General features: G+C 36.6%; 1 protein-coding gene across 1 annotated transcript; it reads left to right on the top strand.

Annotated features, from left to right (window-relative positions):
- Positions 1 to 1,867: 1,867 nt before the first annotated feature.
- LOC129946017 (uncharacterized) lies at positions 1,868 to 7,252 on the top strand. Its single transcript, XM_056056028.1, has one exon. The coding sequence runs from the start codon at positions 1,868 to 1,870 to the stop codon at positions 7,250 to 7,252; it is 5,385 nt and encodes a 1,794-aa protein (XP_055912003.1).
- The last annotated feature ends 12,475 nt before the right edge of the window (positions 7,253 to 19,727 follow it).

Below are 19,727 nucleotides of genomic sequence, written 5' to 3' on the forward strand. Positions count from 1 at the left end.
AAAGATAATTTGTGATGAGCTGGGTCGAAATTCTGTAATTTTAGTTTTTGGCGAATTTTTCGGAAACGAGAGATCGTAGAACATTTTGGTTTGCATTTGTGGGTAGAGCATTTAAATACCTTTCTTTTGATGTGTATTTTGATTGGGTGGGAAATAGTTTTGAAAATACTACTTTTTTTCGGCAAGGGGTTAGCCCACGATTTTCTCGAAAAACTGAAAAAAAAATCATTTTTGAGATTTATGCCTCAATTGAAAGGTGGGTCGATGCTCTTCATTTTAGTGAAAACCGCATCATGTTTGGAGGCTTGGTTGAGGAAATAGAGCAATCGAAAGTTAATTTGTGATGAGCTGGGTCGAAATTCTGTAATTTTACTTTTTGACGAATTTTTCGGAAACGAGAGATCGTAGAACATTTTGGTTTGCAGTTGTGGGTAGAGCATTTAAATACCTTTCTTTTGATGTGTATTTTGATTGGGTGGGAAATAGTTTTGAAAATACTACTTTTTTTCGGCAAGGGGTTAGCCCACGATTACCTCGAACAACTGAAAAAATCATTGTGCAGATTTATGCATCAATTGAAAGGTGGGTCGATGCTCTGTATTTTAGTGAAAACCGCATCATGTTTGGAGGCTTGGTTGAGGAAATAGAGCAATCGAAAGTTAATTTGTGATGAGCTGGGTCGAAATTCTGTAATTTTACTTTTTGGCGAATTTTTCGGAAACGAGAGATCGTAGAACATTTTGGTTTGCAGTTGTGGGTAGAGCATTTAAATACCTTTCTTTTGATGTGTATTTTGATTGGGTGGGAAATAGTTTTGAAAATACTACTTGTTGCGAACATAACCTTAAGCATACAGCAGCTCAACTGATGTAACCATACAGTGGCTCAACTAGATATACTTTCAACAACCTCTCAAGCTTGGAAGTCAAAATATATAAATGTCATTTATCAAATGTCATATATAATATAATTTTAATTTTGTAATCTCTTTGTTTTAAAAATACATAAATCTTTTATATACTATAAAGCTGTAAAATTGTACCTAAAATGTTACTATTGTTTGTTCAATAAAATTTATTACTTTGTCACACCTCACCGAGGAAACAACATTTCTTTTATTTCTGGTTGGAAAACCGTTTTTGGACGAAACATTTTGGTCCATTCGAGCCATATATATAATATTACAATTAATCTGTGATAAGACTGTGATTCAAAATTAATATAAACTGTGATATAAAACAAAATCGAGCTGTGATATACTACGTGTTGAGTGCTGTCTTTTTCTGGAGTGCCATCAACTTCCTGCCAATTGCTGTTTGTCCAGCGGATCATCTGTGTGATACATACAAAGTACCTGATTCTGGGATATTGTCCAGCGGAGTTCCTTCAACGAAACAAATCTTTAAAAACCAATAAAAGTCATTGTGTGAGTAAAAATAACCATTTTTATTAAAAAAAAAAACAAGAGTGTATAAACCAACAATCGTTTTTTTCATCATTTTTTGTGAGTTGGAGAAATTGCTGCTGGAGTTGTATCCATTATCCAGTTCTTCAGTGCCGTTATTGAGTGCTGTTGTTGAGTGCCGTTGTTGAGTGACGTTATCAAAAGCAGTTATCCGGAGCAGTTATCCGGAGGAGTTATCCATTGCTGTTTTCCAGAACCGTTGTCAATAGCTGTCGTTTGTGCTGTTTTTTTTTTTTGGAATCGCTTGTTGCAGTCATATACATATACGTACGTTCTTCAGGGGTTAGCGGAGTCCCAGGTACCTGAAAGCGATAAATTGATTAATCAAGGAAATCAAAGTGAGTGAATAATCTTTAACAATATTAATTATATTGATTTATTATATATATTGAGTGTGTTACAATGAGTGATTCAGTGGAATTAAAGGTTTTCAATAAGACATGTTCACAAATTTTGAAAAATAGCGCAAAGTTCAGAAATTTGAAACCTGAACAGAAAACTAAGAATTACTTGATAGGACATTTGAATATTCTAGAAGAAAATTTTAGAAAAGTATGCGAGTTGTACGATGCTTTTCAAGGCGCCGAAGAAGATGAAACAGTTTTAGATGAGTGTGAGGAAAAGTACGATGATACTATGGAAACTTGCCTGTCGTACAAAGCTGGTATTTTAGATGAGTTAGATAGGTTAGATAGTTTGCAATTTGGTGAAAATTCCAGAGATGAAAGTAAGGATGGTGCCAAATCCCATAATCGGCGGGAATCTTTTTTGAATAACGCGGCTAAATCATCAAACTTCCGTGAAATAAGACTTCCTGCGATAACTCCCCCAACGTTCTATGGGGATTATGACAATTGGCGTCCATTTCACGATCTCTTCGTCTCTTTAATCCATAGCAATTCATCACTGTCTAAAATAGAAAAGTTAACATATTTGAAATCTTGCTTAAAGGGTAGTGCAGCTTCGTTGTTAGATTACCTCGAGGTCAACAATGACAATTATGACCAGGCATGGTCAATTTTGGTAACGCGTTACGACCATAAGCGGATTTTGGTCACCACTCAGCTTAAAACATTTTTCGATCAGCCGGCAGTCAGTGTTGAAACAGCAGATTCCATCAAGGGCCTCTTAGACAAGTCAACAGAGGTGCTTCATGCTTTGAAGAATTTAGGTGTTCCTGTAGATAGTTGGGATGTTGTAATTATTTTCACTCTCCTGCAAAAATTACCAGCAAAAACTCAACAGTTGTGGGAAGAAAAGCTTGGTTTAAGTACAGAGTTACCTACCTTTAGAGAATTTTCAACTTTTTTGACAACTAGGTTTCGTTCTTTAGAGGTTGTTTGTCAGCAGAACTCCAAACCCAAGGTTAACTCGGGTTCGAGTAAGGAACAGTTGAAGCTGAAACCAAAGGTGCTGCATATGAAGTCGGTGAAGAAGCAGAAGTATAGCTGCGCAGTATGCCACAAGGGTCAGCATTCACTTCGTTCGTGCCACTCATTTTTGAAGCTGGATGTTCCTGCAAGGTTGAAACATGTGAAACAAATCGGCGTTTGCGAAAATTGCTTAGCTTACAATCACAAAACGTTTCAATGTCCTAGTGAAAAACGGTGTTTTCACTGCAACCAAAAACATCACACGCTTTTGCACAGTTCTCTTATTGCTCAAAATTCTAATTTCAGCCAAAATTCTCAAAATTCACAATCCAATCAAGCGAATTGTTCCAGTTTTAATTCAGCTACATCGAATGCGCTTAATACAAACACAAATTCACAGTCTGGTAATTCAAATAATAATCAAAATACAAACCAGATTAATCCAAACGCGAAACCATTCAATCCGAGTACTAGCCAAGCTGCCACTTCGCAAATTTATCAAAATTATCACGTCGCAAATCCCTTGAGTACTATGGTGTTACTTGCTACAGCAGTCATCCAAATACAATCAGCCAACGGAGAATTCATCAGTTTGAGAGCGCTGCTAGATCCTGGTTCAGAATCAACATTCATCACTGAACGAGCGGTACAACAACTTCGTCTAAAAAAATGTCGTACCTTCATGGAATTCTCTGGTTTGGGAAACAACAAAAGTGGTTCTTGTCAAAGCTTTGTCGATATGAAAATCAAATCTCTACATACCTCTTTTCAAACTGATGCTAGGGCGTTTGTTCTCAAAACTATAACTGGTTTACTTCCCAATAGAGAAATTCTGCCTGATCAATGGGGTCACATTCAGGGTTTGTGTTTGGCTGATCCTTCTTTCTATAAACCTTCTAGTGTTGACTTGCTCCTAGGTAGTGGTGTCTTCTCCGAGGTCGTTTTGCCAGAAATAGTAAGGGGAAATGAGCCTGTAGCACCAATTGCACAGAATACTCAACTCGGGTGGATTGTTTTTGGCAATGCGCCAATTCAAACTTGCCGTGTCCACCTACAGCTTGTTGATATCGATACCCAGCTTCGAAAATTTTGGGAAATCGAAGAATCGCCGTTTGAAGATCCAGAAACTGCAGAAAATATCGCCTGTGAAGAACACTTCAAAACACACACCAGACGTTTGCCAAATGGAAGATTCGAAGTCTCACTACCATTCAAAGAAGGTGTTCGACCAGCACTAGGAGCAAGTCAGCAAGGAGCATTACGAAGGTTTCTCCAGCTCGAAAGAAGATTCGACAATAATCCTCAATTGCAGAAGGAGTATTCAGCGTGCATCTCGGAATATCTTCAGTTGGATCAGATGGAAAAGGTAGATGTCAGCCAAGGTGAAATTCTCCAATCACCATTCCACTATGTTGTTCCACATCATGCCGTGTTCAAGGAGTCCAGCACAACCACAAAGCTTCGAGTAGTTTTCGATGCTGCCTTTAAAACTACAAATGGGACTTCGTTGAATGAACATCTTTTGGTGGGACCTAAAACGCAATCAAATATAATGGATATCATACTAAAATGGAGAAAATTCAAGATTACATTGACGGCTGACATCGAAAAAATGTACCGGCAGATCCAGATGAAACAACCAGACACCTTTTATCAGCTGATTTACTGGCGAGACAACAAGATGAATCCGCTGCAGCTGTATCGATTAAAAACCGTCACTTTTGGAACAGCCTCCGCTCCTTACCTGGCCACTCGCACGTTGAACAAGCTTGCTGATGACGAGAAGGACAAATATCCGTTAGCAGCCCAGATGATACGTCACGATATGTACGTTGATGATTTGGTAAGCGGAGCAGACTCAGTACCAGAAGCTCAACAAAAGGTAGCTGAAATCAACCATCTTCTATCATTAGCTGGTTTTCACTTACGTAAATGGGCGAGCAATTCTGAAGATGCCTTGATCAATATTGCACCCCAAGAACGTGAAGTTGATTTTCTGTTGCCTTTCGATTCTTCTGAGCACATTAAAACCTTGGGCATAAAATGGCTCCCTTCCAGTGACTCATTCACTTTTCAGTGGGTTCAATCTGAAGCAACTGAAGTCACTAAGCGAACCATCTTGTCAACCATTGCTAAACTTTTCGATCCACTTGGCTGGATTTCTCCGTGCGTGATTTCAGCAAAAATTATCATGCAAAAATTGTGGTTGAAAGGTTTAGCATGGGATGTTCCTGTTCCTCTCAATCTGCAACAAGAATGGATTTCTCTGCGAACAGATTTGCCAAGTCTCGAAAAAATTCGAATACCAAGATGGATTTGCACTGAAAAAGAGAATTTAGAGTTAGAATTACATGGTTTTAGTGACGCTTCTATGAAGGCATATGGGGCAGTAGTTTACCTTAGGATTCTGAACAGAAGCAACAAAATTCACACTCACCTCGTTATGTCCAAAACTAGAGTTGCTCCTCTTAATACAGTTTCACTCCCTCGACTTGAGTTATGTGGGGCTGTTATGTTAGCTCGTCTTCTGTGCTATGTAAGAGATGTTTTGCAACTAGGCCAAATCAAAACTTACGCGTGGACTGATTCCACCATAACTTTATGTTGGATAGCTGCACCGCCATCAAAATGGAAGACTTTTATCAGCAATCGAGTAGCCGAAATTCAGCGATTAACTAACGTTAACATTTGGAATCACGTCCCCACTAAACTGAATCCTGCGGACTTAGCTTCGAGAGGAATTTCGCCATCAGAATTAAAAGTTAACACTCTTTGGTGGCGAGGACCAGAGTATCTTCAATCAATTTGGAAGTTCTCGTTTCCAAGTCCAAAAACAACGTATGAAACTAAAGAAGAAATGCGATCAGTAAAGGTCCAGTTACATTGCGCAATAGAATCTGAAAATCAAGTTGCAAAATTATTTCATAAAATCTCAGATTTGAAAAAACTGATACGAATCATCGCTTATTGCCGGAGGATTGTTCACATTTGCTTGAAAAAACTCCCGATGAACCATTTAATTGAACTACTTACCACTTCCGAGTTACAAAACGCAACATTTAATTGCATCAGAGCTGCTCAAAAACAGATGTTTCCTGAAGAAATCCAAAACTTAATCAAGCATCCATCATCATCGAAACATTTTGGATCACTACATCCGTTTATCGACCGAAATGGTATTCTTCGAGTTGGAGGACGCCTTCAAAATTCAAACTTACAGTTCGAACAACAACATCCAGTCATCCTCAAACCAGAACACGTCTTTTCGAAATTACTCATCTGGGAAGCTCACGAAAAAACGCTCCATGGTGGATTGCAGCAAATGGTCACCAATCTCCGCACCAAATATTGGATTTTGAATCTCAAGAGAAGCGTGAAAAAATACATTCATAAATGCGTAATTTGCTTTCGATTCAAAGCTAAGCCCATGCAACAATTGATGGGGAATTTACCAGCTGTTCGAGTCAGAGTGTCCCGGCCATTTACACACACAGGTGTAGATTATGCTGGACCGATAGAGGTTAAATCCTGGAAAGGACGTGGAGGCAAAATCTATAAAGGGTATTTCGCCATATTTGTTTGTCTAGCTACCAAAGCAATCCACTTGGAAGCGGTAAGTGACATGACGACTCAGGCATTTTTGGCAGCTTTTCGAAGATTTACGGCACGTCGAGGTGTCTGCACTGAAATGTACAGCGACTGCGGAAAGAACTTCGTGGGTGCCAATACCGAGCTCCAAAGAATGATGAAGTCTGCAAAGATCGATTGGAAGCAAATCACAACAACAACAACGAACGTCGGAACTAAATGGAATTTCATTCCTCCCGCTTCTCCCCATTTTGGTGGATTATGGGAAGCAGGAGTGAAATCCGTAAAGTTTCATTTGAAAAGGGTCGTCAGAAATGAAACCCTTACATTCGAGGAGCTCAGCACGCTTCTAACAGAAATAGAAGCATGTCTAAACTCGAGACCTCTTTGTCCAGTTTCCGACAACCTAGACGACTTCGCTATTCTCACGCCAGCACACTTCCTGTTTGGAACATCGGCCCAACTAGTTCCAGAAGCAGATTTGGCAGAAAAGGTTTCCAACCTTGATAGGTGGAGAAAAATCCAAATTGCTGTTCATTCGTTCTGGAAGCAATGGAGTAGCGAATATCTAGCTCGCCTTCAGCAACGACCGAAGTGGTTGAAAACCGAAGCACAGCCTCAAATCGGAGACCTGGTTTTGCTCAAGGATGAACGATTGCCACCTTCTCAATGGGCTCTTGCACGCATCATATCTTTAGTTCCAGGAAAAGATGGGTTGATTCGTGTCGTCAACATAAAAACGCAGTCTGGAGAGTTCAAAAGACCAATTACAAAAATTTGCCTACTACCATCCAATCGAACTGCAGATGAAACCGCAACTATCTAACCATGGACGAAAATCTAACATGCAATCAACAAACACTCGTATTAACTAAATCACAATAAGAAATAACAATCATGCATCCATCACAGTCGTTCAACTCTGATGTTGTTAGCAGAAAATCAAAATATTCAACATCAGTCACTCACAAATCAATAAACATTCAGAAATGTCGTCACAGATAATAAAATTATTTCTGCAAAGCAAGATTGCATTCTGAAAAAATCAATCACTCACAACTCATACTCATTTATTCGATACACTCACTCACTCGCTATCGCTCACAAAATCAATTATTCGATACACTGACTCACTCGCTATCGCTCACAAAATCAATTATTCGATACACTGACTCACTCGCTATCGCTCACAAAATCAATTATTCGATACACTGACTCACTCGCTATCGCTCACAAAATCAATCATCGATACAATCATTCACTATCACTCACAAACGCACACTCAGTAACTTGAAACACTCAATCTTCGATATCGATCAAAACTCACATTCGTTATCACTCTCACATGCAAATCACACGCACTCATACTCTACCAACCGATAACACACACATTCGATCGATATCACTCATATATTCAAAAATATCACACTCACAAGATTCCATAATATTCACAGTAAATCACAATAAATTCATTTTGAAATATCACATAATAAATTATTTTAAATAAACACATATTCGAAAAAAAAAAAACATTCAAATACAATTTATTTATCACACAACTAATGTTATTATCACAAAAACAAATCAATTTGATCACAGTCACAGAAATTTCCAATCATCATATAAATCACAATTAGGTCAAATATCACAATCAGCACATCATCACAAACTTAAAATCAATTGTAATTCACCGAAAATTAATTTTAGTTTTACTTAAAGCAACTTTAATTCTATGTAAAAGGAATTAATTTAATTCGCCGTAAAATATTTTAAATATACTTAAAATTCACACCAGAATTACAACAAAACATTCAAAAACAATTTGCGAACTCAGAATAAAATTTAATTTTTCGAACGGAAAACCGAAACACCCTGTAAAACTAATTAAAAACCATATCTAATTAATCAAATTTTAATCATCTACAGTCCACTAAAAAAAAAAAAAATCGATTTAAAAATAATTTAATCAAAATTAATTAATTTTACACATAAAAAAATGAACACCCTATTTCCAAACGAAAATTAGCCCAAGCCATCAATGAAACAAAAAAAAAAAAACAACAATAATGGGTATGCTTATGGGAATACACACGAACACGTATAAGCTTATTGGAGATGAAGGGAAGACACAAAACACACAATTTATCGACATAAACAACAAAGTAACACAAAATATAATTAAAACTCACTTTAATTCGTCACCATATAGCACTATAATTGTTTTTTCCATTAAAGTTATTACTTTTATTAACATATTTAACAATATCACAAATTAAAACAAAGCGAATGCAAAACCGAACTAAAACAATTTACAACCGACGCCGACGTGTAGAACTTGTAGCAATTGTGGAACGTAGACAAACTACAAGAACATGATAGATTCCTGTCATTCACAATTAGATCTGTTTGATTAAAATTTTTTTTGTGTTCTCGTAATGTATTACAATTTATTGTTATAAATGTATTAAATATTTGTTTTATATCGTTCCATGAGCACTCTGAAGGAAATAAAACAAACTTGCGAACGTTGTTCACAGCTGGGGAGGAATGTTGCGAACATAACCTTAAGCATACAGCAGCTCAACTGATGTAACCATACAGTGGCTCAACTAGATATACTTTCAACAACCTCTCAAGCTTGGAAGTCAAAATATATAAATGTCATTTATCAAATGTCATATATAATATAATTTTAATTTTGTAATCTCTTTGTTTTAAAAATACATAAATCTTTTATATACTATAAAGCTGTAAAATTGTACCTAAAATGTTACTATTGTTTGTTCAATAAAATTTATTACTTTGTCACACCTCACCGAGGAAACAACATTTCTTTTATTTCTGGTTGGAAAACCGTTTTTGGACGAAACACTACTTTTTTTGGGCAAGGGGTTAGCCCACGATTTTCTCGAAAAACTGAAAAAAATCATCTTTGAGATTTATGCATCAATTGAAAGGTGGGTCGATGCTCTGTATTTTAGTGAAAACCGCATCATAGGCTTGGTTGAGGAAATAGAGCAATCGAAAGATAATTTGTGATGAGCTGGGTCGAAATTCTGTAATTTTAGTTTTTGGCGAATTTTTCGGAAACGAGAGATCGTAGAACATTTTGGTTTGCAGTTGTGGGTAGAGCATTTAAATACCTTTCTTTTGATGTGTACTTTGATTGGGTGGGAAAAAGTTTTGAAAATAGTACTTTTTTTCGGCAAGGGGTGAGCCCACGATTTTCTCGAAAAACTGTATTTTAGTGAAAACCGCATCATGTTTGGAGGCTTGGTTGAGGAAATAGAGCAATCGAACATAATTTGTGATGAGCTGGGTCGAAATTCTGTAATTTTAGTTTTTGGCGAATTTTTCGGAAACGAGAGATCGTAGAACATTTTGGTTTGCAGTTGTGGGTAGAGCATTTAAATACCTTTCTTTTGATGTGTACTTTGATTGGGTGGGAAAAAGTTTTGAAAATAGTACTTTTTTTCGGCAAGGGGTGAGCCCACGATTTTCTCGAAAAACTGTATTTTAGTGAAAACCGCATCATGTTTGGAGGCTTGGTTGAGGAAATAGAGCAATCGAACATAATTTGTGATGAGCTGGGTCGAAATTCTGTAATTTTACGTTTTGACGAATTTTTCGGAAACGAGACCCCGTAGAACATTTTGGTTTGCAGTTGTGGGTAGAGCATTTAAATACCTTTCTTTTGATGTGTATTTTGATTGGGTGGGAAATAGTTTTGAAAATACTACTTTTTTTCGGCAAGGGGTTAGCCCACGATTTTCTCGAAAAACTGAAAAAAAAATCATTTTTGAGATTTTGCCTCAATTGAAAGGTGGGTCGATGCTCTTCATTTTAGTGAAAACCGCATCATGTTTGGAGGCTTGGTTGAGGAAATAGAGCAATCGAAAGATAATTTGTGATGAGCTGGGTCGAAATTCTGTAATTTTAGTTTTTGGCGAATTTTTCGGAAACGAGAGATCGTAGAACATTTTGGTTTGCAGTTGTGGGTAGAGCATTTAAATACCTTTCTTTTGATGTGTATTTTGATTGGGTGGGAAATAGTTTTGAAAATACTACTTTTTTTCGGCAAGGGGTTAGCCCACGATTTTCTGGAGAAACTGAAAAAATCATTTTTGAGATTTATGCATCAATTGAAATGTGGGTCGATGCTCTGTATTTTAGTGAAAACCGCATCTTGCTTGGAGGCTTGGTTGAGGAAATAGAGCAATCGAAAGATAATTTGTGATGAGCTGGGTCGAAATGCTGTAATTTTACTTTTTGACTAATTTTTCTAAAACGAGAGATCGTAGAACATTTTGGTTTGCAGTTGTGGGTAGAGCATTTAAATACCTTTCTTTTGATGTGTATTTTGATTGGGTGGGAAATAGTTTTGAAAATACTACTTTTTTTGGGCAAGGGGTTAGCCCACGATTTTCTCGAAAAACTGAAAAAAATCATTGTTGAGATTTATGCATCAATTGAAAGGTACGTTGACGCTCTGTATTTTAGTGAAAACCGCATCGTGTTTGGAGGCTTGGTTGAGGAAATAGAGCAATCGAAAGATAATTTGTGATGAGCTGGGTCGAAATTCTGTAATTTTACTTTTTGGCGAATTTTTCGGAAACGAGAGATCGTAGAACATTTTGGTTTGCAGTTGTGGGTAGAGCATTTAAATACCTTTCTTTTGATGTGTATTTTGATTGGGTGGGAAATAGTTTTGAAAATACTACTTTTTTTCGGCAAGGGGTTAGCCCACGATTACCTCGAACAACTGAAAAAATCATTGTGCAGATTTATGCATCAATTGAAAGGTGGGTCGATGCTCTGTATTTTAGTGAAAACCGCATCATAGGCTTGGTTGAGGAAATAGAGCAATCGAAAGATAATTTGTGATGAGCTGGGTCGAAATTCTGTAATTTTACTTTTTGACGAATTTTTCGGAAACGAGAGATCGTAGAACATTTTGGTTTGCAGTTGTGGGTAGAGCATTTAAATACCTTTCTTTTGATGTGTATTTTGATTGGGTGGGAAATAGTTTTGAAAATACTACTTTTTTTCGGCAAGGGGTTAGCCCACGATTTTCTGGAGAAACTGAAAAAATCATTTTTGAGATTTATGCATCAATTGAAATGTGGGTCGATGCTCTGTATTTTAGTGAAAACCGCATCTTGCTTGGAGGCTTGGTTGAGGAAATAGAGCAATCGAAAGATAATTTGTGATGAGCTGGGTCGAAATGCTGTAATTTTACTTTTTGACTAATTTTTCTAAAACGAGAGATCGTAGAACATTTTGGTTTGCAGTTGTGGGTAGAGCATTTAAATACCTTTCTTTTGATGTGTATTTTGATTGGGTGGGAAATAGTTTTGAAAATACTACTTTTTTTGGGCAAGGGGTTAGCCCACGATTTTCTCGAAAAACTGAAAAAAATCATTGTTGAGATTTATGCATCAATTGAAAGGTACGTTGACGCTCTGTATTTTAGTGAAAACCGCATCGTGTTTGGAGGCTTGGTTGAGGAAATAGAGCAATCGAAAGATAATTTGTGATGAGCTGGGTCGAAATTCTGTAATTTTACTTTTTGGCGAATTTTTCGGAAACGAGAGATCGTAGAACATTTTGGTTTGCAGTTGTGGGTAGAGCATTTAAATACCTTTCTTTTGATGTGTATTTTGATTGGGTGGGAAATAGTTTTGAAAATACTACTTTTTTTCGGCAAGGGGTAAGCCCACGATTTTCTCGAAAAACTGAAAAAAAAAATCATTTTTGAGATTAATGCATCAATTCGAAGGTGTTTCGATGCTCTGTATTTTAGTGAAAACCGCATCGTGTTTGGAGGCTTGGTTGAGGAAATAGAGCAATCGAAAGATAATTTGTGATGAGCTGGGTCGAAATTCTGTAATTTTACTTTCTGACGAATTTTTCGGAAACAAGAGATCGTAGAACATTTTGGTTTGCAGTTGTGGGTAGAGCATTTAAATACCTTTCTTTTGATGTGTATTTTGATTGGGTGGGAAATAGTTTTGAAAATACTACCTTTTTTCGGCAAGGGGTTAGCCCACGATTATCTCGAAAAACTGAAGAAAATCATTGTAATTTTACTTTTTGACGAATTTTTCGGAAACGAGAGATCGTAGAACATTTTGGTTTGCAGTTGTGGGTAGAGCATTTAAATACCTTTCTTTTGATTGGGTGGGAAATAGTTTTGAAAATACTACTTTTTTTCGGCAAGGGGTTAGCCCACGATTTTCTCGAAAAACTGAAGAAAATCATTGTAATTTTACTTTTTGACGAATTTTTCGGAAACGAGAGATCGTAGAACATTTTGGTTTGCAGTTGTGGGTAGAGCATTTAAATACCTTTCTTTTGATTTGTATTTTGATTGGGTGGGAAATAGTTTTGAAAATACTACTTTTTTTCGGCAAGGTGTTAGCCCACGATTTTCTGGAGAAACTGAAAAAATCATTTTTGAGATTTATGCATCAATTGAAATGTGGGTCGATGCTCTGTATTTTAGTGAAAACCGCATCTTGCTTGGAGGCTTGGTTGAGGAAATAGAGCAATCGAAAGATAATTTGTGATGAGCTGGGTCGAAATTCTGTAATTTTACTTTTTGACTAATTTTTCTAAAACGAGAGATCGTAGAACATTTTGGTTTGCAGTTGTGGGTAGAGCATTTAAATACCTTTCTTTTGATGTGTATTTTGATTGGGTGGGAAATAGTTTTGAAAATAGTACTTTTTTTCGGCAAGGGGTTAGCCCACGACTTTCTCGAAAAACTGGAAAAAAATCATTTTTGAGATTTATGCATCAATTGAAAGGGGGTCGATGCTCTGTATTTTAGTGAAAACCGCATCATGTTTGGAGGCTTGGTTGAGGAAATAGAGCAATCGAAAGATAATTTGTGATGAGCTGGGTCGAAATTCTGTAATTTTACGTTTTGAGGAATTTTTCGGAAACGAGAGATGGTAGAACATTTTGGTTTGCAGTTGTGGGTAGAGCATTTAAATACCTTTCTTTTGATGTGTATTTTGATTCGGTGGGATATAGTTTTGAAAATACTACTTTTTTTCGGCAAGGGGTTAGCCCACGATTTTCTCAAAAAACTAAAAAAAAATCATTCTTGAGATTTATGCATCAATTGAAAGGTGGGTCGATGCTCTGTGTTTTAGTGAAAACCGCATCGTGTTTGGAGGCTTGGTTGAGGAAATAGAGCGATCGAAAGATAATTTGTGATGAGCTGGGTCGAAATTCTGTAATTTTACTTTTTGACGAATTTTTCGGAAACGAGAGTTCTGGAACATTTTGGTTTGCAGGTGTGGGTAGAGCATTTAAATACCTTTCTTTTGATGTGTATTTTGATTGGGTGGGAAATAGTTTTGAAAATACTACTTTTTTTCGTCAAGGGGTTAGCCCACGATTATCTCGAAAAACTGAAGAAAATCCTTGTAATTTTACTTTTTGACGAATTTTTCGGAAACGAGAGATCGTAGAACATTTTGGTTTGCAGTTGTGGGTAGAGCATTTAAATACCTTTCTTTTGATGTGTATTTTGATTGGGTGGGAAATAGTTTTGAAAATACTACTTTTTTTCGGCAAGGGGTTAGCCCACGATTTTCTCGAAAAACTGAAAAAAAGTCATTTTTGAGATTTATGCATCAATTGAAAGGGGGGTCGATGCTCTGTATTTTAGTGAAAACCGCATCATGTTTGGAGGCTTGGTTGAGGAGTTAAAGCAATCGAAAGATAATTTGTGATGGGCTGGGTCGAAATGCTGTTATTTTACTTTTTGACGAATTTTTCGGAAACGAGAGATCGTAGAACATTTTGGTTTGCAGTTGTGGGTAAAGCAGTTAAATACCTTTCTTTTGATGTGTATTTTGATTGGGTGGGAAATAGTTTTGAAAATACTACTTTTTTTCGGCAAGGGGTTAGCCCACGATTTTCTCGAAAAACTGAAAAAAAGTCATTTTTGATATTTATGCATCAATTGAAAGGGGGGTCGATACTCTGTATTTTAGTGAAAACCGCATCATGTTTGGAGGCTTGGTTGAGGAAATAGAGCAATCGAAAGATAATTTGTGATGAGCTGGGTCGAAATTCTGTAATTTTACTTTTTGACGAATTTTTCGGAAACGAGAGATCGTAGAACATTTTGGTTTGCAGTTGTGGGTAGAGCATTTAAATACCTTTCTTTTGATGTGTATTTTGATTGGGTGGGAAATAGTTTTGAAAATACTACTTTTTTTCGGCAAGGGGTTAGCCCACGATTTTCTCGAAAAACTGAAAAAAAGTCATTTTTGAGATTTATGCATCAATTGAAAGGGGGGTCGATGCTCTGTATTTTAGTGAAAACCGCATCATGTTTGGAGGCTTGGTTGAGGAGTTAAAGCAATCGAAAGATAATTTGTGATGGGCTGGGTCGAAATGCTGTTATTTTACTTTTTGACGAATTTTTCGTAAACGAGAGATCGTAGAACATTTTGGTTTGCAGTTGTGGGTAGAGCATTTAAATACCTTTCTTTTGATGTGTATTTTGATTGGGTGGGAAATAGTTTTGAAAATACTACTTTTTTCGGCAAGGGTTAGCCCACGATTTTCTCGAAAAACTAAAAAAATCATTTTTGATATTTATGCATCAATTGAAAGGGGGGTCGATGCTCTGTATTTTAGTGAAAACCGCATCATGTTTGGAGGCTTGGTTGAGGAGTTAAAGCAATCGAAAGATAATTTGTGATGAGTTGGGAAAGGGTCGAAATTCTGTAATTTTACTTTTTGACGAATTTTTCGGAAAGGAGAGATCGTAGGACATTCTGGTTTGCAGTTGTGGGTAGAGCATTTAAATACCTTTCTTTTGATGTGTATTTTGATTGGGTGGGAAATAGTTTTGAAAATACTACTTTTTTTCGGCGAGGGGGGCCCACGATTTTCTCGAAAAACTGAAAAAAAGTCATTTTTGAGATTTATGCATCAAATGAAAGGGGGGTCGATGCTCTGTATTTTAGTGAAAACCGCATCATGTTTGGAGGCTTGGTTGAGGAGTTAAAGCAATCGAAAGATAATTTGTGATGAGTTGGGAAAGGGTCGAAATTCTGTAATTTTACTTTTTGACGAATTTTTCGGAAACGAGAGATCGTAGGACATTCTGGTTTGCAGTTGTGGGTAGAGCATTTAAATACCTTTCTTTTGATGTGTATTTTGATTGGGTGGGAAATAGTTTTGAAAATACTACTTTTTTTCGGCAAGGGGTTAGCCCACGATTTTCTCGAAAAACTGAAAAATCATTTTGAGATTAGTGCATCAATTGAAAGGGGGGTCGATGCTCTTCATTTAAGTGAAAACCGAATCATGTTTGGAGGCTTGGTTGAGGAAATAGAGCAATCGAAAGATAATTTGTGATGAGCTGGGTCGAAATTCTGTAATTTAACTTTTTGACGAATTTTTCGGAAACGAGAGATCGTAGAACATTTTGGTTTGCAGTTGTGGGTAGAGCATTTAAATACCTTTCTTTTGATGTGTATTTTGATTGGTTGGGAAATAGTTTTGAAATAATACTTTTTTTCGGCAAGGGGTAACCCAAGATTTTCTCGAAAAGCTGACAAAAAAAATCATTTTTGAGATTTATGCATCAATTGAAAGGGGGGTCGATGCTCTGTATTTTAGTGAAAACCGCATCATGTTTGGAGGCTTGGTTGAGGAAATAGAGCAATCGAAAGATAATTTGTGATGAGCTGGGTCGAAATTCTGTTATTTTACTTTTTGACGAATTTTTCGGAAACGAGAGATCGTAAAACATTTTGGTTTGCAGTTGTGGGTAGAGCATTTAAATACCTTTCTTTTGATGTGTATTTTGATTGGGTGGGAAATAGTTTTGAAAATACTACTTTTTTTCGGCAAGGGGTTAGCCCACGATTTTCTCGAAAAACTGACAAAAAATCATTTTTCAGATTTATGCATCAATTGAAAGGGGGGTCGATGCTCTGTATTTTAGTGAAAACCGCATCATGTTTGGAGGCTTGGTTGAGGAAATAGAGCAATCGAAAGATAATTTGTGATGAGTTGGGTCGAAATTCTGTAATTTTACTTTTTGACGAATTTTTCGGAAACGAGAGTTCTGGAACATTTTGGTTTGCAGGTGTGGGTAGAGCATTTAAATACCTTTCTTTTGATGTGTATTTTGATTGGGTGGGAAATAGTTTTGAAAATACTACTTTTTTTTGGCAGGAGGAAAAACTGAAAAAAAATCATTTTTGAGATTTATGCATCAATTGAAAGGGGGATCGATGCTCTGTATTTTAGTGAAAACCGCATCATGTTTGGAGGCTTGGTTGAAGAAATAGAGCAATCGAAAGATAATTTGTGATGAGCTGGGTCGAAAATCTGTAATTTTACTTTTTGACTAATTTTTCGGAAACGAGATATCGTAGAACATTTTGGTTTGCAGTTGTGGGTAGAGCATTTAAATACCTTTCTTTTGATGTGTATTTTGATTGGGTGGGAAATAGTTTTGAAAATACTACTTTTTTTTCGGCCCACGATTTTCTCGAAAAACTGAAAAAAAATTCATTTTTGAGATCTATACCTCAATTGAAAGGTGGGTCGATGCTCTGTATTTTAGTAAAAACCGCATCATGTTTGGAGGCTTGGTTGAGGAAATAGAGCAATCGAAAGATAATTTGTGATGAGCTGGGTCGAAATTCTGTAATTTTACGTTTTGAGGAATTTTTCGGAAACGAGAGATCGTAGAACATTTTGGTTTGCAGTTGTGGGTAGAGCATTTAAATACCTTTCTTTTGATGTGTATTTTGATTGGGTGGGAAATAGTTTTGAAAATACTACTTTTTTTGGGCAAGGGATTAGCAGACGATTTTCTCGAAAAACTGAAAAAAATCGTTTTTGAGATTTATGCATCAATTGAAAGGTGGGTCGATGCTCTGTATTTTAGTGAAAACCGCATCTTGTTTGGAGGCTTGGTTGAGGAAATAGAGCAATCGAAAGTTAATTTGTGATGAGCTGGGTCGAAATTCTGTAATTTTACTTTTTGACGAATTTTTCGGAAACGAGAGATCGTAGAACATTTTGGTTTGCAGTTGTGGGTAGATAATTTAAAAACCTTTCTTTTGATGTGTATTTTGATTGGGTGGGAAATAGTTTTGAAAATACTACTTTTTTTCGGCAAGGGGTTAGCCCACGATTACCTCGAACAACTGAGAAAATCATTGTGCAGATTTATGCATCAATTGAAAGGTGGGTCGATGCTCTGTATTTTAGTGAAAACCGCATCATGTTTGAAGGTTTGGTTGAGGAAATAGAGCAATCGAAAGATAATTTGTGATGAGCTGGGTCGAAATTCTGTAATTTTACTTTTTGACGAATTTTTCGGAAACGAGAGATCGTAGAACATTTTGGTTTGCAGTTGTGGGTAGAGCATTTAAATACCTTTCTTTTGATGTGTATTTTGATTGGGTGGGAAATAGTTTTGAAAATACTACTTTTTTTCGGCAAGGGGTTAGCCCACGATTTTCTGGAGAAACTGAAAAAATCATTTTTGAGATTTATGCATCAATTGAAATGTGGGTCGATGCTCTGTATTTTAGTGAAAACCGCATCTTGCTTGGAGGCTTGGTTGAGGAAATAGAGCAATCGAAAGATAATTTGTGATGAGCTGGGTCGAAATTCTGTAATTTTACTTTTTGACTAATTTTTCTAAAACGAGAGATCGTAGAACATTTTGGTTTGCAGTTGTGGGTAGAGCATTTAAATACCTTTCTTTTGATGTGTATTTTGATTGGGTGGGAAATAGTTTTGAAAACACTCCTTTTTGCGGCAAGGGGTTAGCCCACGATTTTCTCGAAAAACCGCATCATGTTTAGAGCCTTGGTTAAGGAAATAGAGCAATCGAAAGATAATTTGTGATGAGCTGGGTCGAAATTCTGTAATTTTACTTTTTGACGAATTTTTCGGAAACGAGAGATCGTAGAACATTTTGGTTTGCAGTTGTGGGTAGAGCATTTAAATACCTTTCTTTTGATGTGTATTTTGATTGGGTGGGAAATAGTTTTGAAAATACTACTTTTTTTCGGCAAGGGGTTAGCCCACGATTTTCTGGAGAAACTGAAAAAATCATTTTTGAGATTTATGCATCAATTGAAATGTGGGTCGATGCTCTGTATTTTAGTGAAAACCGCATCTTGCTTGGAGGCTTGGTTGAGGAAATAGAGCAATCGAAAGATAATTTGTGATGAGCTGGGTCGAAATTCTGTAATTTTACTTTTTGACTAATTTTTCTAAAACGAGAGATCGTAGAACATTTTGGTTTGCAGTTGTGGGTAGAGCATTTAAATACCTTTCTTTTGATGTGTATTTTGATTGGGTGGGAAATAGTTTTGAAAATACTACTTTTTTCGGCAAGGGGTTAGCCCACGATTATCTCGAAAAACTGAAAAAAAATCATCTTTGAGATTTATGCATCAATTGAAAGGGGGGTCGATGCTCTGTATTTTAGTGAAAACCGCATCATGTTTGGAGGCTTGGTTGAGGAAATAGAGCAATCGAAAGATAATTTGTGATGAGCTGGGTCGAAATTCTGTAATTTTACTTTTTGACGAATTTTTCGGAAACGAGAGATCGTAGAACATTTTGGTTTGCAGTTGTGGGTAGAGCATTTAAATACCTTTCTTTTGATGTGTATTTTGATTGGGTGGGAAATAGTTTTGAAAATACTACTTTTTTCGGCAAGGGGTTAGCCCACGATTATCTCGAAAAACTGAAAAAAAATCATCTTTGAGATTTATGCATCAATTGAAAGGGGGGTCGATGCTCTGTATTTTAGTGAAAACCGCATCATGTTTGGAGGCTTGGTTGAGGAAATAGAGCAATCGAAAGATAATTTGTGATGAGCTGGGTCGAAATTCTGTAATTTTACTTTTTGACGAATTTTTCGGAAACGAGAGATCCTAGAACATTTTGGTTTGCAGTTGTGGGTAGAGCATTTACATACCTTTCTTTTGATGTGTATTTTGATTGGGTGGGAAATTGTTTTGAAAATACTACTTTTTTTCGGCGAGGGGGGCCCACGATTTTCTCGAAAAACTGAAAAAAAGTCATTTTTGAGATTTATGCATCAATTGAAAGGGGGGTCGATGCTCTGTATTTTAGTGAAAACCGCATCATGTTTGGAGGCTTGGTTGAGGAGTTAAAGCAATCGAAAGATAATTTGTGATGAGTTGGGAAAGGGTCGAAATTCTGTAATTTTACTTTTTGACGAATTTTTCGGAAAGGAGAGATCGTAGGACATTCTGGTTTGCAGTTGT

Source organism: Eupeodes corollae, chromosome 1, assembly GCF_945859685.1.
Source record: "Eupeodes corollae chromosome 1, idEupCoro1.1, whole genome shotgun sequence".
In the NCBI taxonomy this organism is placed as follows: domain Eukaryota; kingdom Metazoa; phylum Arthropoda; class Insecta; order Diptera; family Syrphidae; genus Eupeodes; species Eupeodes corollae.

Excerpts from the sequence above, each read along its gene's own strand:
- LOC129946017 (XM_056056028.1), top strand. The coding sequence starts at position 1,868 with ATGAGTGATTCAGTGGAATTAAAGGTTTTCAATAAGACATGTTCACAA.